Genomic DNA, 24,162 nt, shown 5'->3' on the forward strand with positions numbered 1-24,162 from the left:
CTCCAAGAAAGATGGAAGAGAGAGAAATAGAAGGATTAGAAAAGGAGCAATATGAGATGATGATGATTTTGTAGCCATGAAAATGTGATGAGAGAGAAAATCCAGCACCCCCCAGTTTTCCAGCAGAGATCAATATCCATGAACCAAAAGGGCTTCTCTCTCCAAATTTGAAGAAATAATTGCAATTTATGAAGATCGGAGGAACAAGGGTTTTGAAATGGGAAAATGGGTTAATAAAGCATGGAGAAATGATGTTTCACCATTTCGTCTATTTTATTTTTGTGCAAAGAGTGAATCTTTTGCTTCATAATTGCGAAAATATAGGCAACCTAAGTAAACGTGAATGTCAAAGTTTCATATCATTTGTCGACTATTTGTCGTCGTTTTGCTATATTTTATATATGCCGTATCTTTTTGTGATGTCTTATCTTATCCCTATGTGGAAATAGATGAATCATTCCTTTTAATTAATCAGTTTAGAATTATGAACAAACACAAAACTTAAATCAATGAACAATTCCATCTCAAGAATTGCACTTAGAAAGATATGAATCTATCGTAGATCTTTGTATAAAGAGCTTAAAATGATTCTCAATTTCCTCTTACATATTTGTCATATACGAATTTAGAGATCAGAGAGTGTTCAAATAAAAACCCTTTCATTTCGTAATTAAGACTATGAAATTTATTTTAAATTCATAGATCGCTAGAATCTACAATGAATGCATATATGTATAGTCTTAACCTATGATTGACGAATAATTTCCCTTAGAATAAATGCAATTATGTAGTTTTAATTAACCTTTAAAAGGCAAATAATTAATTTTAGTAATTGACTTATATACTTAGATTAAAATAAAGAAAAGAAAACGGATATTTTCAAGTTTGTGAAAAATATGAAAGTAAAGTAGGGAAAAAGTAGGTGAAAAAAGTGAAAAAAGGGTGCAGAAAGCTACCAACTTTTTTTATTGTTGGACTATATATATTGCCTCTCTGTGTTAATTTGACTTGGACTTTGCATTAATTGGAAAATTACAATTTATTAATGTTTTCTTGTGTAGTATGGCGTGGCTGTCACATTTGTATAATTTGTATGTTTATATAAAAATACACGCATATGTATGTATAAAATAAAGCCATGCAGAAAGTGAAAACAAAAGCAAAATCAAAGGCATGAGTGGGGTAAGGCTTGTGACAAATTTCAGCACTTGTCTCCTTGATTGAATGCACACATCCCCACTTCTAGGTGTCTATACATATTTAGATTGATTTTTTCTCTCTTAAAAATCAAGAATTCGTGTATAATCAAATCTATACAATAATTGCATCAAACTTATAATATAATAGTGTTAAAAATCCTAAGTGTGATTAAGCCATGCATATAGTATAAAAAATAAGTGGTTAAACGAATACCTATTTCATTTAGCAAAAATTAATATAACTAATCATGCTTTAATGTAAATTTTATCATAAAACTAAAAATATCACAAAGCTGCAAGATTTGAGATCACTTTATGATTTAGTATATACTACTAGTAAACTGAATTTGATTTAAATAAATTATATCAATATTCAATGTGATGGAATAATATTTTCGTAGTATGAGCTTTTTTTACCACGATTCTCTGATCCGTTTATAAATTCATTTTATTTTCAAATTAGTCAAGGCATATAACATTTTTCTATATTTATAAGACGTAAAACAAACGGGCATTCGTTTGTATCCAGTTACAAGTCGTCATTGGGCCGGGCCCATAGTAATATTCTGCGATGATGATAATAATAATAGTAATAATAATAATGACAGCAATAATAATATAATAATAAAAATAATAACACATGGGGTGTGATGTTAATGTAACCTTAATAATTAATGAGACATCAATGTGATAATAGATTGATAAATTAGGTTAAATAAAAATTAACAAAGGACTTAATTAATTTGAACTTAGAACTCGTAAGGTTGGCCCAATTCAAATTTAAAAGATATCATTGACAAAAGAAACAAACAAATGTTTATTACTGTTTAATATTAGAACTGGTCGTCGAACTGTAGGCTGAAATTTTAACTGACCCGACAATATATCTGCAATTCAAATTTGCTAGTACAATTTAATAGAGGGTCGGTCCAACTTGGTCAGAAAAACCCTGTTTGAAATAAAGAGAGTACTAGAACCACTATATAACCTATAATTTTCACGGCCTACTTTACTCCATTTGTCACCAGAACAACATGTAAAATAAATGTATTGCTGATTTTTTGACGTTGTCGTGCTATAAAGGTCGGAACTCGATACCATGGACGATAAGTCCGGACTTGTCGTATGGGCTATTGATCTCGGTGAGCCACGCCTCCACTTCACCTTCGTCCTTGCTGCTGTTGTAGAACCTTCCCATTTCTATCTCCAACCATCCATCTCCTCTCATCTTTGCTATTTTCCCAGTTTCTCTCGATTCAATACGCTCCTTTTTAATACCATTTTTATTTGAATTTTCATTGCGAGTTAACCTTAATACTGTGTTTGATGATCTTAGGCCTTCCTTGCTTTCTAGCAAGAACACTAAATAGGCTGCATACATAGTGTTTTTGGACAAGATTTCAGTTTTTATTTTTCCTTGAATGTGAATCCATCCCATGGATCTCAGCTTTGCCACCTCTGAGAATCTGAATAAAAACAACAACAAAAAAATGATTTTTATTTATGTGACGACTCCCTTCTTGCACGCGTGCCCAATGCGCACTTAAAAACAAGGAATAAATGTCATTTAAATTACGAATTTCGATCTTAATTGTATCTCAATTAGGTCAAAACTCATGATTTAAATAACAATTATTTTGAAAGAGATGAATTTATGTAAACATTAATTAAAGATTGTTTAGTGAAGAAATTATATAAACCTGGACATTGGGTTTGGAATGAAATCCCAACAGCCTTTCCAAGAAATCATAAGCTCCCTTGCTCCAATCATGAAACACTTATTTCCACTTCTTTTGTCGATAGAAAAGCTCTGTTTTTTTATCAAACATAGTTAATTATTAGTAATATACAAGTGACATGCATTGATATATGTATATGAACTTTAATCAAATAGCAAGTAACAAGTCAAGTCAAGCCAATAAACTTGACTTTAGTTTATGCTTATTTGAGTTGAATTGTATGATAATGTTTTTTAATCTATGTATGCATTTTGCAATATTTTTGTAAAGGAATAATTGTGCAACTTCACCAACTTTTAGAAGCTACGACAATCTTTTACTATCTATTACTCCCAATGCCATACCATGGTTGTAAAGTGAGTGAAAAAACTAAACATAATGTAGATTCTACTTTTATATAGAATAAAATATGAATGAGAAGAGTTAGTGTAATGAAGTTTATTATCAAAATTAGTAAAATATAAATGAGATAGTTAATAGCGGAGAAGAGTTAGTGTAATGAAGTTTATTTATCAAAATTAGTAAAATATAAATGAGATAGTTAATAGTGGATGAAATGAAAAGGAAATATGAGACAATTGTTCGCGAAAAGTTGAAATATGACAAAACGGAATGAGAAAGAAATGTTACCATTTTGCCTTGATCGATGAGGATAGGGGAGTCAGAGAGGCTGAAATAGAGGTCTTTTTTGGTGGCATATTTGAGGGGAGAGACTGCTTTGGAGATGATTTCTTGATAATCAAGAGGCAAGAATCTCTCCCAAACGACATCGTTTTGTGCCACCGATTTGAGCTCTTTCGACACAGCCGATGATCTCGAAGCATCCACAGCCGAAGTGCATGACAGAATCTCTGATATGCAATCCTCAGGCAATCTTGCAAACCACTCCATATCAAACTCACTCTCTCTCTCTCTCTCTCTCACTCCTTAATTTTGGTGATGATTGATGAACTAGAATGTGTTTGCTTTGTTACATACACATAAATAGAGAAAGGAGAGAGAGCTAATGAGATTTTCTTGCCTAAATTGAAAGAAACTGTCAAACACACGTGATTGTTTGGTTCTTGTTTGGTCTGAAATTTGCAGTCTTAATCTTACCTACTTTCACTTGGGCATAATATTATGATATTGGATTTGAATATGGAGTATTATTTTAATTCACTAATCATGTGATTTATTTCGATTAAAGATAGTTAAGCTAGATGTCACGTCAAAATGGTTTCTTGATAATCATTACTAGACATTTTTAACCAAAACCCAAATTAAGTGACAGCTTCTTGTTAATAATTACTATGTCAGCTATATAATAACTACAACAACAACTATAACATTTAATAATTGAAATATTTAGTGAGGAAAACGGCGTGTAGTAATCATTCCAACAACCCATCTTTTACTAAAGAAAAAACAGCTACTTAAATGTTTGTCAAAAGTTGAAAAGTCCATTTCTGCTACTATGAATATTCATTGAAATATAACATTCAATGTTATCTTAGAAAATACTTTTCAAAGTCTACATACAAAAGAATCATGTGACTTACATCCAACTCGAAAGTAATTAATAGTATACTACATTAGACTACATTCTTTGTATTTTGGAGGGGGTTTCCTAGAAAATGAAGAGCCATTTTGTATTTTGGTGACATCGAAAATAAATCATAAATTAAATCTTAGGAATTTGAAGGGGAAAAACAAGGAGCAATTCAAGAAAAATCCATTTTAGGATTTAAGTGGCAAAATATACAAATTGAAAAGGATGCCATTTTCCATCATTAAGCTTCTCAAGATCACATTTTCCACCAAATTTAACCCAAAAATCCTAACTTCACAAAAATATCATAAAATTCAAGGAAAATGGTAGTAGTGTGTATTATGAGATTCCAGCTACTTTTATATCTGCTACTTTTCTTTTTTCTACATTTTCCTGCAGAAAATATAACTTGGGTGTGTAACAAGGTTTGGCCAACTATGAAGCATCACATATTCATCCATGACTACTAAATAGTTTTCGGCTTGCTAGGAGAAACTCGCCTCGTTACAGACCGCATGGTCACGAACTCCTCTGCAGAAGAGGGGTGAATGCCAATCTACAACACAGACAAAGTGTTAGCAGCACTGAGATGGTTGAATTCTTGCAGTCTATACATAAACAATGTAGCAAATATCTTTCACGTCATCTGCTTCTTGGAAGTTCAAGAAAATAGACAAACCAAATCGTAGAAAAGTTCAACCAACAAGGAATCAAACAAGCTAGATTTAGTATCAAGGCAATAGTTGTGTATTGAATCAAATAGCAGATGAAAAGTGTGATTGACAGTGATATTTTGTTTCTAAAAAGGTTGATGAGAACTCACTGTGCTGTCGAATTGTGCTTTGGTTGCTCCACACTTGAGTGCGACAGCAATTCCCTGAGTGGAGAGGGTCATGTTAAGGTTACAAGCATGAAACAGGAATAACGACGAATAGAGATAAAGGAGGAAATTATTTCGAGTACCTGCATGATCTCAGGAGCATCAGGCCCACACATGGATGCTCCAAGAACCTTATCAGTCTCTGCATCAACGACGAGCTTCATGATTGTTTTCTCTTGCCGTCTGCACAACAACAGATATCATCAGAAGCGCGTGTTTAGAAATTTTACAGGTAATATTTAATATTCTCACACAGAACGAACTCTTCATATGCCTACCCGGAAATAGTGTTCTTCATTGAATTAAACGTAGACGTGAAAACCAAAATGTCACCGGTTGCTTTCTCTAGAGCCTGTTCCTCACTGAGGCCGACTAAAGACAGTGGTGGTATGCTGTCGAGTAAGATAAGAACATGTTCAACGTTAAATATTTGAGAAATCAAATGAAACAAAATAAAGGAATACATCAAGAATCCAAAGTTAAATGTTGTGCTATAAGATGGTAATACCAGAACACAGCACAAGGAACGTTGTCATAATCAGGTGCTGTTGGCTGTCCACCAAAGGCGGTTTTCTACAACAGTAAAGAAAAAAACTTTTCTATCAATTAAGACACATTTAATTAGAGTATCATGATATATCTGGATCTTTGTCAAACACACAGAAGTTTAGTGTGAGAGAGGGAACATACGGCGAAACAGGTCCCTTCCATCAAGGCAACAGGAGTAAGATTCAATCTGTTTGTAACATCACCTATGGCCCATATGCTGGGTATGTTCGTGCAGGAGTATTCGTCAACCTGCCATCTATGCTTAAGTGAACTACAGAACAAACACGAAAAACTACAAATAGCAGTTTCCTTATACTATGTTCGTGAAGTTTCCTATATTATTTGAAATTCAGGAAGACAAACATTAGAGTATAGAATGTTGATAGGCTACAAGGAACTGCAGTCGGTACTATGCAGTATTGCACCATGCTGATTTCATTTAATTATATATTTAGTCGATAATGGTCAGAAATCTTTCTCTGATCACGAACTTTCCAGCAATACAGAGAAAATTTTACAGTTATGACTGACTGATAACAATTCACCTTCACCGCGCCAGTTGTACTATCAAGCTCAACTCCTACAGATTCCAGATTTAGCCTTTTAGCATTTGGGACCCTGCCTGTAGCCAACGAGTATAAAATCATCATTGGTCTCTCATGAAGGGAAAGATTACGCCAAAGTTAAGTTCATTTCCAAAAACATATGTATATTTCTTGTTCAGCAGAGTATAAATTTCAGACCCACACGTTCAAGTGCAGGTTCGTTTCAACATAAAAAGGATTTCACGAAACTATGTTCACTGTAACCATATCACTATCGGCACACCAAAATAAAGTCGCCCCGATGTTGAGAAATTACCTGTGGCAAAGAGTACAACATCGGCGGTAATTTCTTCACCGTGGCTGGTGAAAACTTTTATACCCTCTTCGGTTTTAAAAAGCTGAACCACCAATTAGTTGTGTAAAGTCATTATCAATATCAGAATGAACTTAAATATCAAGCATAAAATGTGAATGCAACAAATTAATTTGTTGATTCTTTTTTATTTCCAGCATGGGTTTCCTTTGCAAATTTCATCCATTGTATTTCCTTTTCTCTCTGTGTGTGATCTGATGAAATCAGGAAGTCGAATTTAAAAAGGATGTGGCACCTCAGTTATTGTTGTCCAAGGATGCATGGTGATTCCCCTTGCTTCTAGATTTCTTGCAACCAGAGCTCGCATCTCGTTATCAAAACCTCTGGTAAGATTTTAGGAGAGAATAGCATGAGATCATCGTACCAAGTAAGACCAAAATAACAGAAGAAAGAAATGATCTATGCCTGTGATATCCAGAAGTTTCACTCTGGCAGGTAGCTAGAAACTACAGAAAAATGATTTCATGGAATTACTTTCACCTTAAGGGAAGTTCTTTTCTGAAACACAGATCAACATCTACACCCATCCCTCGCCATATTGAAGCAAACTCAAGGGCAATATACCTGCATTTAGAGTTTGAGATAAGTGACATTCACTTTGATTTCTATGCGGCCTATATAGATGTGTTAAAACAAAGTGCAACAGATAGTTACCCTCCACCAAGTATGACAGCTCGCTTAGGCAACTCTTCCAAGCTCAACGCCTCATCTGAAGTTATAGCTAATTCCTGGTGTAAACACAAATACAGGTGTACATCATAGCAGTTCATACAGGCAAAGTTCGACATAACAATATAGGGAGAAAAAATGGACACTAAAACATATATACAGGTCATGAGTCTCATGACCACCTAAAGTAATACTATTATCTAACAAGCACAAGTTTACACTTTACACAGCAAGGATAAGTGAGTTTCTGCTCTCTACAAATAAAAGAATCAGTGAATCTAAGATTTGCACACAGTTAATCATGTAAAAGTACAACAGTTACACTCACCTGACCTGGAATATCTGGACGCTGAGCACGGCTTCCAGTTGAAATTAGGATATGTTTTGCAGAATACCTTAGTTTTGTCCCATCGATTTGAATCACTTCAACGTCATTAGGACCTGCAACTCTTCCCTCACCTTCAAAAAGCTTAACTCCAGCATTCGCAAGTAAACGCTTGTATGTTCCATTTAATCTAACTATTTCTTCTGTCTGGCAGCATCATTAAAAGATCAAGAAATTGCAAGAGATAGAACTTGAAACCAATTTCTCTGAGTATTGAGTTTGAATAATATTCAGTACGTTTCATGTACCTTCTTGTGTAAGTGTTTTTTCCAATTAAAATCAATTTTCTCATTCAGCTCCCATCCGTAATTCCTTGCATCCTGCAAGCCCGATGTAGGATAATTGAAAACATGCATTATCCAATAGGTCAAGAAACAAGATCAGATCATATTCTTGATAAATTATATTTATTGGATTCTGGAACCAAACCATACTAATATGAGATTTCATATGATAGATCAGAAAATTTGATATAAAAATTAATCTGACTGTAATGATAACTCAAAACTCTTCCTGAAATACAAATTTTCTATAATTCATTCGCATTAATTGATGAAAAACTCACCTCTAGATCAGACCCAAAAGAAGCACCATAAAATAAAATCTTTTTGGGAACACAACCACGAATGACACACCTGAAATACAAACAAATAGTTCTTTAGCTATACTGCCGGTCTCAAAATTAACACCTTCCATCTTGCAGCTCATTTGCATGAGACAACCTAATTCCATTAAGGATTGTAATCCACAAAACTTGACTACTTTATGTATGAATGCCATCCTTCATGCTTGGCTGACAATTATTTAACAAGATAACACTTATTGCTTGGAAAACTCTATATGTCTAAAACAGTTGCTGCTGTAGATATGATCACTATAGTATCTGATCAATTACTTATATCGAATTTAGTTAGATAGCTTAAATCAATACTCTCCCAGCACCATGGTGCATATTTTTACCCAAAATTTCCACTGAAGATAATATTTTAACTCGGGAAGCTTGTCTGGAGCATTCTAAATGTAACTAATACTATGCAAATCCCAAACTCATAATCTAAACATGAGAATTTACAATTTGATTTATAGAACAGATCCAATTGATTAAAACTAAGCAGTCATCCTCATTATCAACGGCATAGCAAAAATCTACCTTTATTCAGATTAATTAGAACATGAGATTGCTTAAGAGACAAACAGATTAATTAGAACATGAGAAAACTGTATAACTTCTTTTTTATGCAGTCTTCCTAAACACTGGTTTCTAGATGACTGCCATGAAATTGTGCACATCTATTAGCACTCAACATGCTGGATAATCATTTGAAAAAGGCTTCTCTTAGGTTTTGGCTGACACCAAAGAAGTGAACTATACTAAAACTAATATATCCTTTTACTTACGTTCCGCCAACTCCTCCAATAACTTCAGAGCTGATAGGATGAAATGGAAGCTCACAGATCCCAACCTGTTAGCATTGGAAGTCATTGAGTGCAGATAAACTTTAAAATATCACATTATTAGAAGGACTCATCAGCTTAAAAAGAAGTGAACAATGTATATGTAAACAACCTTAAAAGATCTAAACCAGAAAATAGAAAAGTTAAAAAAAATACTCAACCATAACTAAGAACAAACATATAGATAACACATCTCTGGTCCCAATATGAAAAAAGTCCCCTTGTAGCACTTGTTAGACAGTTACTTTCTTAGTTATCCAGATCGAAAGCAAGGAATGGTGACATACATTAATGCATAAACTGACACCACAACCCCCAGCCCCCACAGTCAAATGTGTAAACAGGAATTTAACAGATTTGGCTGAGCTACAAGATTAAGAACACGCAAACCAGCAATGATAAACAAGATTAAGAACACACTTTCACTAGGCAGTTTATATTGTTGCACCAAGTATGTAGACCTCAACACTAAAGTGAACTGTCGGAATACACAACATGTACCAACAGAATCTCACAGTTGCACTCTCATTGTTGTTACCTTAGCTCCATATTGAGCAGAGAATCGCGAGGCACGAACTCCTCCACTCCCTGCCCCAATCACAAACAAATCAAAGTCATAGAGAGCCTCCCCTTCATCAGATTTATCCAGATCCCCATCAACAAGCATCTTCCTCGTCATTTCCACAACACTACAATCCACAATCAAGAATGACTAAGAATCCATTAGTGAACTAAGAAATGAGGATATGAGACCAAACCCAAACCACGAAAATATTCTGATTTCTGATAAACCTCAATGCCTCATCTCACACTGAAAAGTTCATTACCTGTCACTCGGTTCTTGATGGAAGAATTATGCAGTTAACGGATTACTTCAACTACTCAACTACCTCTATCTCCTCTGGCATTCAGTGAAAGAAAGCACATTTTGATTGTAGTTCAAGCAAGTTTTTCAAGATGACATCTTTTTGCATAAATAAGCAATAAATAAGCTGGAAAGTGGAAACAGATCAGTCGACTCACATTTATTCGTCTTGCTCCCAAAAAAGAACAATGTCCAATTTTGATCTAGGCCAAATCTTGGGGAAGGAAATGGAACAAAGTATCAGATAATAATGGGTTATTAAATCTAGAGCGTAAAGGTAACTTTGTGAAGCGCAAGTTTAGAATTTCATTGACAAATTGAATATTTGATGACGACAGAAATGGGCATGACAGATGTTTGTTGATTTGCCCAACCGAGAGATGTGGGCTTTATTATTACAAGCAAGCAAGACTGCAAGAGTAAATGAGGATTGACGATTGGATACAAAGATACTATAATTAATTACCGTTGTATTTAGATTTTTATACTCCAATCATTGAACTGACTAAATATAGACATAGTCTCCTTTCCTTTTTATTCGAAAATTATGAAAATCTATTTTTGGTATATTTGAGAATACAAATTTTACTCAACTATTAATTTAAGAATAAATAAGACTATCAAATATGACTTCACATTCAATGGTTAAACTTTTGGTCTCATATCACTTTCACATTTTCATATTTTTGTTTATTTCTTTAATTTTAATATTGTTTGCATTAATTGAATTTAGTACTAGTAAGAGACTACTATAAATGAACAATTATTTATGATTGTTCAATGTGGACAGCACAAGCATGTAAGCATAGCCTAGCTTAGGTAGTTAGACGATTATCATGGACGTTGGGTCGGATCCCCTAGGGAAAAAGATATGAATAAAAATCGCAAATTTAAGAATTGTTGAAGCAATGCCTCACAAAATTAATTGACTTCATAAATCTAGGTATATCGATGTAGACAATCTCATGACAAGTTAATCTTGCTCAGTTTCGACTCTAATTCCTTGCAACATTTTTGTATATAACCTTAGTAAGAAGCGACAGATTATTGCATAAATTTGAACTAGAATTCGACTATACAATGTTAAAAATGAATGAATTACAATTGTCATACAAATGCAGTAAAATTAGGTTCCCATCTTTGCAATTCCTCTCAACACGAACAGTGAAATACGGCATTGCCAAAGCACCACGGCTTCTTCGCTATCTTCTTCGTGCCACCCTCGTTGCACGAGGGATTTGCAGTATCGGAGGGTACGTGCGATCTATCCATCGCCATGACCACAGGGGCTTTCCTGATCGTCTTCGACGAGGACAGAGCCCATTGCATCGCCCATATGGCGAGCGGCCTCATGTATATGAGGGAACGGAAGTGGCCGTCAGTCGTCCAGCCTTCTGGCGTCTGGAAAGCATACCTGCACGAGTAAAGACGGGATTAGACCATCTTCGTAGACGAGCAAATGTTGTGTGTGGATGCGGTGAGTTGATGTGACTTACCCGTATCCCTCGTCCGACCAGCTGGCTAGGAATATGCCTTCGGCGGTGGTGAAAGCCTGCTCCGTCATTCCGGCGTGGATCATGGTAGCAGCCGCGGCATACGTTACTCCCGTCCATACTTCCCGGGATTGCATGCACGATTCGTCTACCTTACCGTTCGGATGCATCCCGTTAACAGCCCCGATCCTGCCTCCTTGGACTTTCATGACGTTGAAATCGTGGATCTTCTGGAGCGCGCTTCGGATCTTCCGGTCGTCGAAAAGATCAGGCAAGCCCGATGCAGCCGTGTACCACTGTCCCGCAAGCTGATCGGCTTGGATTGATTTACTGTTACTGCTAGACCCGCTGTCATAGTTGAAATACGACCCGTTCCATAACTTCTCCTCGAATACGGCTTTCCCCTTTATGAATTTGTTCTTGCACTTTTCGGCGAAGGCTTGGTCGCCTAGCTGGACAGCCATCGTCGCGGCAGCTTGAAGCGCGGCGAGCCATAAGGAACCACAGTAAGCACTAATGCCGTGAACAGTCCAGGCGTCGTATGTTTGATCCGGGAACCCATCGTTTTCGATCATACCGTCATTGTCCCTATCAAATTGGTCCATGTAGTCTATTGCCGCGCAGACAGCGGGCCAGACCTCTGCTCCGAAAGAAAGATCCCCCGTTGCAGCAAAGTCTCGGTACACCTGAAGAACAAACTTCGGGTTAAGATCCTTCCACCTACTCGTGTCATGTATGTTGTATGCGTTCATCTCGTGCCACGGGTCGTGAGTTCCAAGATCGTGAGGAACGGCTCCTTTCACCTTACGGATTCCGTGATTCCCCTCCGCTAAAAACTTAACTTTCCGTCTGTCCTCAAACAGCACGGCATTTGCGAATTCCCGTTGTATGCTGAGCTCGATCTTTGGAAACAGCTCAAGAAGCGCGAATGACGCGTAGAAGTGGACGTCGTACGTGCACCACATGATATACTCGACACCCTCCAAATACAAAAACTTCCCTACATCATTATCATCATCATCGTTCACGGGCTCTATCGACTTGATAGGTGAAGTCCCAAGGGAGTTGCCTTCACCACCACTCCCACAAGAGCCCGACTCTTCTTTGTCTGAAGATTCTCTCATAGCCGAATCTCCACCTCCGCTTGGATCAATATCTACGGAGGCCTCAGAATCTTCAACAGCGGACTCATTTACAAGTCCAGCTGATTTGTGAACTATCCGTACATGTTTCTTTTTCGATTTTTTGCTGTTCGTAATCACGGACTTGATACCAACTGAATCCTCCATCGGTGAGCCCGAGTCTGCATGAACAGCACAAGCAGTTAAAGAAACAAAGCAAATGATATCACATTACGTGCAGAAAAAAAATTAAGTAGAAGAATAAATACCAATCCAAACTGTTCCACCGGCAACTAGAAAATAGAGCTCATTGAACAGAGTAAATTTATACCTGCAAACAATTCACGGCATTCAGTTGAAGACTAATCACAAGCTAGAGAAAAATCCTTTCTATCGAGCGCTAGGAAAAAGATATAGACCACAGAACAAAAACGGACAGACATTTTCATTGGTGGAAACTTAGCAAACACATCTCTACGGTGTTGTTAGGATGTTAACCATTGCTTACCATTCCGGCAGTTTATCATCTTTAAGAATAGGGTTCTGCCATTTTTCGATCTCTTCTTCCCACAGCATATACTCTGAACAAGAATCAAACGAAAAGGTGATTAATGCAGTAGAGGATAGTGCCCTTTTCTAACAACTTTGAAATCTTCAGTTCAAAAGAGAGAGAAAATAAAGGAACAACTTTGAAGTCTTAGCTTTTCTATTGATCGGTGAAACGACAATAGAGGTAACGAAATCACTCACTTGTTAGAGAGTCGTGGACCAGGTCCTTGGCTGCATTTTTAGAAGTGCCATAGTATTTAGTATACCTCCTGTGCCCATTTGAACAAAAGAAGAAAGGGTAGGTAAGAATATGCAACGACATGAGCCGATTTCTCGAAAACTGCGTGGTTGATCTTAGAAAAGTGAAAAGTTAAGAAGAATATAAAAGAGAATGAAGACTCAAAAACTAGTAAAAAAGCAAAGCACACATGTAAATATCAGAAAAATTGACCGGAATTACCTATGGTAGGACTTCCCTTTGCAGAATTTAACTTTAGGAGATGACCAAGAAACAGCAAAAGCAATTGTGCACTTTCCATGAGGCTCAACCCATGTAGAAGCAGAAACTGCAGCGCAGTGGGTCTCCCCAGGTGACGAAGGCATGCTAGGTCCCTTGTTCGAGTTCTCTCGATCAAAGTGGCCATCCTAAGAATCAGACTAGATTAGCTAACAACGCTAAAATTATGAAGAGGAATAAAAAGTACGTGTATTAAATCTAAGCCATGTGCTAGGTAAGCGGAATTAAGCAAATAAAAATCAAAGCAATCTGTGGCAAATCAGCGTACCTGAGCCATTTTGTCCCACATATCTTTTGCAGTTACGCAACTTCCTTCGTTCAGGCGAAAACAAGGCAAGACTGAGACACTCACATTTTGAGTTTCACAGGCAGCAATTGCATAAGTCACGGGAGGGTTATCTTTTGCCGTCCTGAAAGTGATAAATATTGCAATCCATTTGGTTAAATTCCAAATCAGCATGTGCACGTATGTAAATCTACATAGGGTGTACTGAAGTAAGTCATGTATAAGTCCAAACATACAGCAGTTGTACATGTAAATCCAATCGAGATCTCTCAAATATATTAGACAGCACCATTTCCATATTTTAATGCAGTAATAACATATGAACGTATTAGAACACTCAACACGAGAAAACGGTAGCTAGCTCAAAACTTGCTTCAAATAAAGCTCTGACGCAAATAATTCCCTTAGTTAACAGTTAACTCATCAGGAGAATAAATTGGCCTTGTCTTATATTAAGACCTAAAATTCTTGATTGGGCGGGAAAGAATCCAGAATTTTGACTCCAATTCAAGAATATGGAATTTTCACACCTAACCCAAAGAAAATATGCCAAACAACCGTCACATTTAAGTAAAAAAGTAAGATGACTTGCTTGTGATGTAGCAGCACGCCTGATACTCCATCTTCACCTCTATAAGAAAAGAGAAAAAAAACAAGCACAAATGTCAAAATACAATAAAAAGTTGATTGGTTGAACAATACTCTGTGAAATAAACTTACATAAATGGCTCGTTGACGTGTTCCCCTGTTAGATGTGAGGTGCCTCCAATAGAATTCTGCGATGAAGAGAAAGATGTTGCCAAGTAAGAACCCAAACTCAGAAACACTGATATTACCAGAACTAAAACAGCTATAAGGGCATGAACAACTCACCGCCCACGTAAAACATAGGCTGACTTTTGCCCTCTCCTTCCCGGTATTCACCAACTATATAAGACATAAAAACCAACATGAGCAAGTGATTATTCATGAGCAGAATGTTTGCTGAGATAGAAGGATAAATGTTGAATGCGAAATTGACATACAGTGTACACAAATACAGATGTGGGAAGGCTGCTCTCTCGATAATTATGAGGTATAAATGGTGATATCTGCCTACAAGATATTTTCAGCTCAGGGTCTGGTTCACCTGTTGAAACAAAAAAGAAAGAATGAAAAACGCAGACGACAAAAATTGGCACATCTACCAGCCATAAAACACTTGAGGTAGCAAGTTACCGTCATAAACTGTCCACGCCCTGGGGAATAGAGCATGATATGTAGAATGCTGACCATTTAAATTCCAACCCCATGATGATATACCTTGATCACTTGGCTTTCTGTCAAAACAAAGAGAATGCACTAAAGGACATTTCACTATGATGCACATCTCAAATGTACTAATTACACTGTCACAATGCTTACCCTAAGCCCTCATGTCGGCCGGGAGATAAAACCGATGAATACTTCTTGTTTCCTCCATCACGAGATATGAAGATCTGTAGAACTAAAGATATTAGGATGTGATAAAAATAATACTGCGCACTATAGATAAAGACATTTTTTCCCTTTTTAATGAAAAAATAATTTTTTGAAATTCATGAACAGCTCACAGATTGACAAAGATACGTGCATTCATCATAAGCAGGAATTACTTTACGGATATATTGAGGAGAAGGTTCTTACAGAGAATTGATTGGCCATCACCGGTGCAGTCTCGCATGTACCAGGAAGTATTTGAAAATGCCTGAATTCCCCCCTGAAGCCTCTAGATATGCTACCGCTCCTGTGTGGGCATAGAAGACGATCCGTTAAGTTTCCACAACATGGTCGGCGAGAAAGAGGAGTGCCAGATTATAGATACTGCTTACCCCATCCCACCTAGAGGAACACCTTGTGATGCTGAGGGTTTGCAATGTTCTCGAGTAAAAGGATCTATGGGTGCTTTCTGTACAAGAAGAGAAAACAAAAGTAAGCTCGTTTATTGAATGATGCTGGAAAGGGACAAGATGTTCAAAAGGATGGGTGATGGGGAACTTACTCTTCCATGGGATGCTTCTTCCCGTACGTAATGCCATAGTCGTATTCCAAGTCGAATCTATAATCAAGAACAATGTGTCAATGACGAGTCAAGCATTTTATGAGAGAGAGTGCTGATTACCATTTGTATGGCTTCTCTAAATGTGATGCTGAATTCTTTAAGAATGCTGGCATGGCTATTCAATTTTCTCCTCAATGCGTGCTCGGGAGGGGCAGAACCATCAACATCAAACTGTTGCCACACAAAAATCAGATTACTGAGATGCTTATATACAGCTACTAAATGCTACTCTAATATACATCTCCACCTTAACAATAAATCAAGAGAAAAGAACTGTGAAAATTATATGAGATGAACACAAACATAAGTGGAATTAATTAATAGAAAGGACCCTAGGTAACATGTACTATAGTAACATCTGTATAATCAAAAAGCTGAGTTAAACATTAATTTATCAATTTCTTTTCTTCCACCCAATCAGCTCGCTTTCACATACATGGTGAAACTTGCAGGAGATGCCTTTAGACATTATCATAACACACTGATTAACCAATCTACATTGTAATCTTCCCTGCTATATTTAAATAAAAGAGCATCAATATAGTACTATTTGATTCTTAAATGAAGGTGTTTTCAAGTAATTATGAAGAAGAGAAACACAAAATTAGTTTATCTCTATACGTATATAACAGGCAACAGAAAAACCAAAAGCAATGAAGACCAAATTTTAGTGCTTTCTGTAACCATCGATCATAATATCTTCAAAACTTGTCAAAATTATGTAAAGTGCAGAATACAAAGGCCATGGATCTTTAACTTCAAAGTTGAGTGCCGTAATTGGACTGACTAACTAAATATAGAAATCACAGCTTTGCAAGAGAAAGCTTACCAACTGCAAAGTTGATCGATTAATGTATTCTTCCGGCGGCCATGAATTCTTTCTATAATGAAACAGATTTCCACCCACCATTCTCACTTTTCCAAATTCAAGATTGGATTTTTTTTCTTCTTTTTTCAAATGATCCCAATGAAATGGTCAGTAAAATAGAAAATTAACCCCAGTTGAAAAAAATTGGGGAGAAGATGAAGAATCTTAGCGTGGAATCCTCCCAAAATCCAATCTTTAAGATAACCCACCTCCAACTCCCAATAAACGTGCAGCAGGAAACAGAAATCTTCAGTTTTTCTTTTACTTTTGTTAAAAGTTTGAGGCTTGATCGGTAGAGTGCAGAGAAATTCCGGTTGGAGGAGTAGGGTGGTGGCCTGTGGGTGGGGATCGAAAATCTCGGGATTTGGATATGGATTTTTTTTATGAAAATTAAAATCTAATAAGAGTGGTTTGTTGAAATAGAGGAGAATCCACCACCTGGATGTATGGAGCTCTTGTGAATTGCCAGGTGGTGATGAATACCAACAGTAACACCTCAAGCCTGCAACTCTCTCTCTCTCTCTCCTACTTAATACTTAACACATATATAATCAGGTGAGAGGCTTCTTCTGTAGTTGTGTATGAAGAGAGAGACAAAGGGGAAAATGGAAGGAAGGTAGAAATAGCATGATTTTAGGGATGTAAAAAGTTGACTGTGGATTTTAGTGGTTTGGTTTTCACTTCTCTTTTTGGTTGGCGTTGATCAACTAGTTTTCTCTCAGTGCACTGTCAAAAATAAATTTTGATTTTCAGTTTTTCTTTTCTTTTTTGGTTATTGTAAAAAATGGTGGAATTTGATGCTGTTAACAGTACTACGTGCAAGGGAGATGGTGCCATATTTTAACACGCAAAATTCTGAAAATCACATTGTTGGAAATATTTAATTATGGTTAATAGCGGATCTTCATAGTATAAACTGTAAAATGTAAATATCTTTGATAAATAAAATGAGAGGAGTGTATAGAAATAACATGTTTTAAAGAGAGTTTTAATAAATAGAAGGTGATTGATTTTGATGGATGAATAAGAGGGAAAATGAGATTATTATTTACAGGTGAATTAAGTACAAATTGGCTGGGTTTAGAGGAATAATTGGTGTTATCGATCGATTTCAAATATATACCAAAAATTCTTAATTAGATTGAAGTACTTATCAAAATATACATTAAACTTGGTCAATATTAATACACCATTCATAACGAAAAAAAACTATAGCATAACAAAGACCACTCACATTGAAAAGAATTTTGTAACAAATCAACCTCACCACCATTAGAATTAGTTGTTCCACTGAAAATATTTAAGTTAGCAATATATTGACACTAGGAGTAGATAATTTCTTGTTCTATTATCTCAATTTTCAAAAGGTTATCTTTCTAAATGGTGTTTTCAGCATTTTCTTAGTAGTCATAATACTTTTCACATTGTAAAGTAATATGACCATGGAAATAGGAATATTTGTAGCAGGGTAGTTTTAAAGGTTCACCGACAATGCTATAAAATAGTAAAGTGACTAGGCTATTTTAATAATCACTTTTCTTTTCTTTACTTTTCTTCATGTTTTTGGAATATAATTATCTCCACATATTTAATATCAAGTAACTTAATTTTGTATGATATCAACTCATATAATTGTGTATTTAAAATTTAAATGATTTTAATATAATGAAAAAAGAACTGCAAATAAAATGCCATGAAAATTTATTGGTCAATGATGTCGATGCATCTCATTGCACCTTGATAAACTTGTCATGCATTTAGCCCACAAAATCATATACGCATGTTGTGTGCACACACACAAAAATACATGTGAATCGCAAAATGATCATTTAGTACAAAATTTTATGAAATGCGTTATTAGCAAATTACATTTTATCGATCACGTGAATGATCTCACAATTGTGAGTTATCGACCTATCATTATAGACTAAATATTTATTTTATAGAATTTCAAGAAAATTAATTAATTTTTTGTTGAAAAATACGTACACTTAGTTGGATTACCCTTTATCACTAAAATAAAAGAATATAGTGTATGCGTGGTATGACACTATATAAATTATTAAAAAAGAAAACATGTACAGCTCAAAAAATATTGCTGTGACGCATCAATCCAATTATTTTACGTTCCATGATTAGGTCAATTATAATCACAAAAATGTGTACGGTTCGGATGTACTGCTTGTTTGAGAATTGATTTATGAGTTAATAAAACAATAATATAGAAACAAAATACAAAGTTGATATGGCCCTGTCACACTTGATTCAACTTTCATCCAAATGTCGGTATCTACCAAATAAAATAAAAATAGATAAATAAGAAAACTAAATATCGAAATAAGCTTTATATCTTTGCTTCAATTTTAAATTTTAATTTATCGTATGCATATAGTATTTTTTTTCAAGCAATCACTATCAAATAATAACTGCCCATATTCTAAAATTAGGTGGGACTGAAATATCGTGTGTACCTTGAATTAAATTCTAGTTAATGCTTTACATTTTGAACTATATATACACAGCAAAAATTATATGCGAGCTATATTAAATAACTATGTAGTATAAATTTGAAGTGGAATAGATGTGTATATCCGTATATAAATTGCAATGTAAATACCAGAGTTATGTGAATAATATTTTTTTGTATTTTCTTGCAAAAATAGATTCAAATAACTCTCAATAAATTTCTAGTATCAATGAAGTTTTAATTCATGTCGATCACACATTTAGTCGACCTGCCAATTATCAGTCACTGTAGTCAGTAGTGCACAATGTGTAGCGATAGAGCCAAAAGTGTCCCAAAAAATAAATTCAATCAATAAAAAATGTATGTTTGTGTTTTTCACCTAATGATTTGACGATGAAACGCAGACATTTCTCCTTCGGCTAATACGCTGTTGAAACTTCAGGTCTTGACAATTACATTAATTACCTAAGTGATACTCCACTTACTAATATCGTTAACAATACTGCTTTTTTTTATATACATAAAAAGTCAACCAATACTTTGTCAATTGCATACGTTTCCCATTAGATAGCAGTGTACTTATGAGACAATTAGAAAGTTGGTAGTACAATCTAGTAAAATCCCATATTCAAGATTCGAGCCTACTCGTTAATTTATTGTGATTGAATTATCAATATATTCGTTATGCTTATATTCTACGAGAATATAAAACGTGTTTGCGTACTAAATCAAATGCCTATCAACTTTATCAACGCCCATCACATTCATTAACACACTACTCCGTAACATCAGATTATAGAAGAAAATTTACGATATTTTTTCTTTTAGAATTGTTGAAAAGAGCTTCAATTGAAATAGAAGCTCTGGATAATTTTGGGACTTAGAGCAACCCAAAGGCTTAATTTGTCCCAAGAGCCAAACCTATGTATTGCTCGTGCAACGAAATCAATATATAGGCAAAATCAAATGTTATATATCCAGAATCACAGTAGAAAAAAAGCAATGTACGACATAAGTAAATAGGTGATCTCACATCAACTTTAATTAACACTAAATGAGAAGTTTCGAACAACGGTCACAAAATACGTCAAAACATTTACCAATCAAGTGCATTAATAGTAAGAGAAAAGCATAAAAACAAATCATATACAAAAAAAAAAACAAGGAAAATACACAAATAATTAATAACCACAAATTCAGGAAACTTTTATTTCTCTACTTACGTTAATGTTATGAGACAGTTACACATAAAGATCCGACAATTTAAATCTAGACTACAAGAAAATGAATGTGATATCATTTATTAAGTGTAGTCAGTCAAACTTTGGCAGCTAAGCCTATTTGTATATATAACTAATTAGCTCTCCAAGACCAGAAACTTGAAAAAGATGATTGAATTGAAACCGACAAACTACTTTCAATATTTTCAACACTTCTAGATATTATTTGATGGGTCAGCTACAGAAAGTAGGAGAAAGAGAAAAATCATCTAAATATTGTTAGTTGAAGATGAATAGGTAGAAGAAAGAGAAAAAGTGATGGACCCTAATAATATACAAGATGTAATTAAGTTAGACGTGTTAGACGAAATGTGCGGTGACAACTTAACAAAAATAGAAGATTATAATAGGAAAACATGATTATTAGTTGTGGATGGAGGAAATAGTAGTATTAAATAAGATTGGTCCATTCTAACAGAATAGTCAATCATATTGACCCAAATAAGAGAAACTTGAATCCTTTTTATTTGGATACCTGAACTTTGTACATATGTAAATCAAAGACTCAAGTTCAATACCTTATAAACACAAATAAAAATAAAATTGAAAGTTAGTACTCCAAAATGTAAGGTTAGGGCCATGGTAAACTAGTTTATGAAATGATGATAGCAAGAATCACATCATTTGAGTTTTGGGGCTCACATCTAATTTCCTTCCCTGCTTATAAACTATAATTAGCACATGAAACTTTATTGGGCTTTGGCAAGTTTATGGTTAGGCATTCTTGTGTAAATTATTTTAGCTCCTGAAATAAATTCAAATAAGTACACGTTGATATGTTCCATTTTCCGTTCATAGATTCAACTCTTAAAAAATCTCAACTGTAGTCTACATCACTTATGTATAGAACTTGATTTTAACTTTCAAGAGATATAATTCTTACTAATATCAATGGCTATTCTAAAAATGAGGGGATTTTCTTTTCTTGTAAGAAAGAGAATAGGATCATATATATACCTGAGAGAAACCAGAGTAAACCATTTCCATACAAAATCTGCAACTCAGTTTAAGAGCATAGTTTCTCAAAACATGTCTAAAATATGCTATAACTGCTACTGCTACTAATACAACAACTAGTACTACTCATACAGAAAGTCGAGGTGCAAAAGCAAGGAGTCTTACCGTCAGCTGCTAATTCCATTCAATGCCCCCGAGTGTGGTGCAGCCTACTCCTTCCCAAACATCATTGCAGCCGACTTCTTCGTTGTCAACGCCTGCCATATTCTCGTCCCACCAACCACCCCCATTATCATCTGTTTCAAGTGAAAATTGTATCTTAAGTGTACGTAATAACTGATCTCACTGGTGCATCTGTTACACTATTGTGTGAAGTTTGATATTAGATCAGAAATGCAACTCACAGTGATTAAAATAAGGTTTGCTTTCCCCACTGGTGAAAACCTTCCTTGGTGAACTTTTTCGTGGTTTTGAATCATCTCCAAGGACTACCACCCGCTTTCGACCAGTTTGCTTATTAACATGATCTAATTATTGAAATGCAAAACAACATAAATTACTGTGCCAGAGATACTTACTGGTTCTACTCCTAATCAAAAATAGGATTGCTAGAATAGCTATATATATTATGTAGTACAGTAAAACAAATGAGCATAATGAAACAACAACTCAAATTCATTTATGAACTGAAATGAAGTTTTCATGAGTGATTATAACTATGAAGCTTGCAACACAAGCTCTAAACTAAATGGACTAGGACAGCTTATACACAAACTTACATTCATCTAACACAGAAAATAAAATTTTAAATCAATTTGTCGATACATGGAAAACGTACATTTTATGACGAATTGTATATAAAGAGGGTTGCCTCTGAGCAACAAAGAAAGAAAATAACCCTTGTATGATTCAATAACAAATTAACAAGGAAGAAACAATGGACTACATTGAGTACTATGTGTGATTTACAAAAACTGCTTGAGAGTTGAGGCCAAGGGCAATAGGAAGCTCCAACTAACTGGTCAAACTGTAACATATTTACAGTTTAAAATGCAGTTGTTAATACACAAATTTATTAAGAACACTCTAGCAAGCCAACATGTAAACAACTTCAATTCAGCAATTCCATCATTAGCTACATATGTAACAGCTTCATGGATGCACTCTACTTAGTATAGAATCTAACCTTCAAACAGACATTTTCTCTTTCTCGTTGGCTCTATATCATCAACGTCGATGATCTCTATTCCATTGGTTGAGCAAGTATTTCTGAACGCACTACTGCTCTCGCTCTTAATGTTCTTTAACATATTGATATCAAGCGCACCCTTAATTGGAGACTTCCCCTTTCCTTCTCTTCCTTCACTTTTCTCTCTTTCTCCTTTTACATCCCTTGACGGAGATGAAGATGGTATCTCTGTCCCCTGCCACAACAGATATTCGAGTAAACCATTGGCTTTTAATTCACTAGATTGTCCAAGCAAACTAAAACCAAGCCATCTGATTATTGTATGAAGTGCAAAGTATATTCAATAATTAATAAATCTATAAATTTGGTACAAGTTGCCCTAAAAGAGCTCTTAGATTTCCTCACAAATTCTTCTTTTTCTGCCATTTAGAAATAAGCTAATACACATTTTTCTTTCTTCCATTTCCAAAATTAGTCAACATTTATCAGTAAACATCAGTCTATTTTGCTAATAAATTCGAAAGGAGAATATAGAATAAACTACCTCAATTGATGTGGGTAGCACAGAACTCCGGTGCAGCTTCCTGTTGAGGAAATCGGAGAGCGAGATGCGCGAAGCCTTTGGTGTCGGAGCTTTGATTCCCGCATTTTGCTCACAACCGTTCGACCTTTTATCTCATCCAATAATGAAAATTGAAATTAATTTTGAGATGCCTGAGAAATTGAAGGGATAGAAATTTAGAGTTGAGAAGCGTACCGATTGGAAGCGCGGAAGAGAGGAGTAGAGGTGATGGAGCGTTGCCCATATGGCCTAAGAGGATTCTTGTTAAAACTCATCTCTGATTTTCCACCTCGTTTCTTTCTCAAGTGTGTGTTTTTGTTGAGTTCAAATCAAATTAAGCTACAGACATTTTTGGCGCCAAAAGTTTTGAAAATGCTAGCCACGAAAATATGAGTATAATGTACTTCTATTTAAAAAAACACAAAATAAGAATATTTATTGAAATATGTAAGGGCATGCCGGCAGCATTGGGCCCGATTTGAGGCGTGGGCTCGAATCGTCCATTGCACGAGAGTGTGGCAGGCCGCTTGCATGGTTTGCATATCGGTATAGGTCATATGGAATCTGTCAGAGCAACATGTGGCACCAACCGTTTAAAAATTT

General features: G+C 35.3%; 4 protein-coding genes across 8 annotated transcripts; all 4 read right to left on the reverse strand.

Moving 5' to 3' along the window:
• Window positions 1-1,992: 1,992 nt before the first annotated feature.
• LOC125196714 (F-box protein PP2-B11-like) lies at window positions 1,993-3,909 on the reverse strand. The gene is made up of 3 exons (XM_048095327.2): window positions 3,569-3,909; window positions 2,900-3,009; window positions 1,993-2,665 (listed from the first exon to the last, which is right to left on the reverse strand). Exons 1-3 carry the CDS (start codon window positions 3,827-3,829, stop codon window positions 2,275-2,277), a joined length of 762 nt encoding a protein of 253 aa, XP_047951284.2. The 5' UTR covers window positions 3,830-3,909; the 3' UTR covers window positions 1,993-2,274.
• Window positions 3,910-4,710: 801 nt separating this feature from the next.
• LOC125191979 (glutathione reductase, chloroplastic-like) lies at window positions 4,711-10,615 on the reverse strand. 3 transcript variants are annotated; one of them, XM_048089429.2, is made up of 18 exons: window positions 10,349-10,615; window positions 10,153-10,226; window positions 9,864-10,014; window positions 9,269-9,333; window positions 8,436-8,505; window positions 8,119-8,190; window positions 7,814-8,017; window positions 7,471-7,544; window positions 7,297-7,380; window positions 7,052-7,139; window positions 6,760-6,841; window positions 6,444-6,520; window positions 6,040-6,147; window positions 5,858-5,922; window positions 5,628-5,741; window positions 5,433-5,532; window positions 5,293-5,346; window positions 4,711-5,025 (listed from the first exon to the last, which is right to left on the reverse strand). In XM_048089429.2, the coding sequence occupies exons 3-18, from the start codon at window positions 10,002-10,004 to the stop codon at window positions 4,936-4,938; spliced, it is 1,488 nt and encodes a 495-aa protein (XP_047945386.2). In that variant the 5' UTR covers window positions 10,005-10,014; window positions 10,153-10,226; window positions 10,349-10,615; the 3' UTR covers window positions 4,711-4,935. The 3 variants fall into 3 exon arrangements, with proteins under 3 accessions (XP_047945386.2, XP_047945387.2, XP_047945385.2); XM_048089430.2 differs by having other exon boundaries at window positions 9,864-10,037; XM_048089428.2 differs by lacking the exon at window positions 10,153-10,226.
• A 601-nt stretch (window positions 10,616-11,216) lies between these two features.
• On the reverse strand, window positions 11,217-17,760 carry LOC125194096 (uncharacterized). 3 transcript variants are annotated; one of them, XM_048092130.2, is made up of 19 exons: window positions 17,314-17,760; window positions 17,066-17,181; window positions 16,297-16,407; window positions 16,177-16,233; window positions 16,007-16,083; window positions 15,822-15,921; window positions 15,561-15,634; window positions 15,375-15,475; window positions 15,182-15,285; window positions 15,030-15,083; window positions 14,877-14,932; window positions 14,749-14,787; window positions 14,139-14,280; window positions 13,814-13,998; window positions 13,555-13,622; window positions 13,313-13,385; window positions 13,074-13,135; window positions 11,687-12,986; window positions 11,217-11,604 (listed from the first exon to the last, which is right to left on the reverse strand). In XM_048092130.2, exons 2-19 carry the CDS (start codon window positions 17,144-17,146, stop codon window positions 11,343-11,345), a joined length of 2,946 nt encoding a protein of 981 aa, XP_047948087.2. In that variant the 5' UTR covers window positions 17,147-17,181; window positions 17,314-17,760; the 3' UTR covers window positions 11,217-11,342. The 3 variants fall into 3 exon arrangements, with proteins under 3 accessions (XP_047948087.2, XP_047948086.2, XP_047948085.2); XM_048092129.2 differs by having other exon boundaries at window positions 17,066-17,184; XM_048092128.2 differs by having other exon boundaries at window positions 17,066-17,760.
• Window positions 17,761-21,816: 4,056 nt separating this feature from the next.
• On the reverse strand, window positions 21,817-23,858 carry LOC125191668 (RNA-binding protein). The gene is made up of 5 exons (XM_048089064.2): window positions 23,755-23,858; window positions 23,542-23,665; window positions 22,995-23,232; window positions 22,213-22,335; window positions 21,817-22,104 (listed from the first exon to the last, which is right to left on the reverse strand). Exons 1-5 carry the CDS (start codon window positions 23,832-23,834, stop codon window positions 21,983-21,985), a joined length of 687 nt encoding a protein of 228 aa, XP_047945021.1. The 5' UTR covers window positions 23,835-23,858; the 3' UTR covers window positions 21,817-21,982.
• Between the last annotated feature and the right edge of the window lie 304 nt (window positions 23,859-24,162).

This window comes from Salvia hispanica, chromosome 4 (assembly GCF_029641045.1).
Source record: "Salvia hispanica isolate PSC_SH4W2 chromosome 4, Shi_PSC_v1, whole genome shotgun sequence".
Classification (NCBI taxonomy): domain Eukaryota; kingdom Viridiplantae; phylum Streptophyta; class Magnoliopsida; order Lamiales; family Lamiaceae; genus Salvia; species Salvia hispanica.

Bases quoted from the DNA above. Each gene is read 5' to 3' on its own strand.
- LOC125196714 (XM_048095327.2), bottom strand. From the start codon at position 3,829: ATGGAGTGGTTTGCAAGATTGCCTGAGGATTGCATATCAGAGATTCTG. The intron at 3,010-3,568 runs GTAACATTTCTT...ATAAAAAAACAG, and splicing joins TCATCGATCAAGGCAAAATG to AGCTTTTCTATCGACAAAAG. The intron at 2,666-2,899 runs GTTTATATAATT...GTTTTTATTCAG, and splicing joins ATTCCAAACCCAATGTCCAG to ATTCTCAGAGGTGGCAAAGC.
- LOC125194096 (XM_048092130.2), bottom strand. From the start codon at position 17,146: ATGGTGGGTGGAAATCTGTTTCATTATAGAAAGAATTCATGGCCGCCG. The intron at 15,084-15,181 runs GTATGTCAATTT...TGTCTTATATAG, and splicing joins CATCTGTATTTGTGTACACT to TTGGTGAATACCGGGAAGGA. The intron at 13,386-13,554 runs GTGAGTGATTTC...ATTCTTGTTCAG, and splicing joins GGTCCACGACTCTCTAACAA to AGTATATGCTGTGGGAAGAA.
- LOC125191668 (XM_048089064.2), bottom strand. From the start codon at position 23,834: ATGAGTTTTAACAAGAATCCTCTTAGGCCATATGGGCAACGCTCCATC. The intron at 23,666-23,754 runs GTACGCTTCTCA...ATGAGATAAAAG, and splicing joins CTCTTCCGCGCTTCCAATCG to GTCGAACGGTTGTGAGCAAA. The intron at 22,336-22,994 runs GTTAGATTCTAT...TTCAATAATTAG, and splicing joins GAGAAAATGTCTGTTTGAAG to ATCATGTTAATAAGCAAACT.
- LOC125191979 (XM_048089428.2), bottom strand. From the start codon at position 10,004: ATGACGAGGAAGATGCTTGTTGATGGGGATCTGGATAAATCTGATGAA. The intron at 9,334-9,863 runs GTAACAACAATG...CAATGCTAACAG, and splicing joins CTGCTCAATATGGAGCTAAG to GTTGGGATCTGTGAGCTTCC. The intron at 6,521-6,759 runs GTAATTTCTCAA...CGTTGGCTACAG, and splicing joins TGTTGTACTCTTTGCCACAG to GCAGGGTCCCAAATGCTAAA.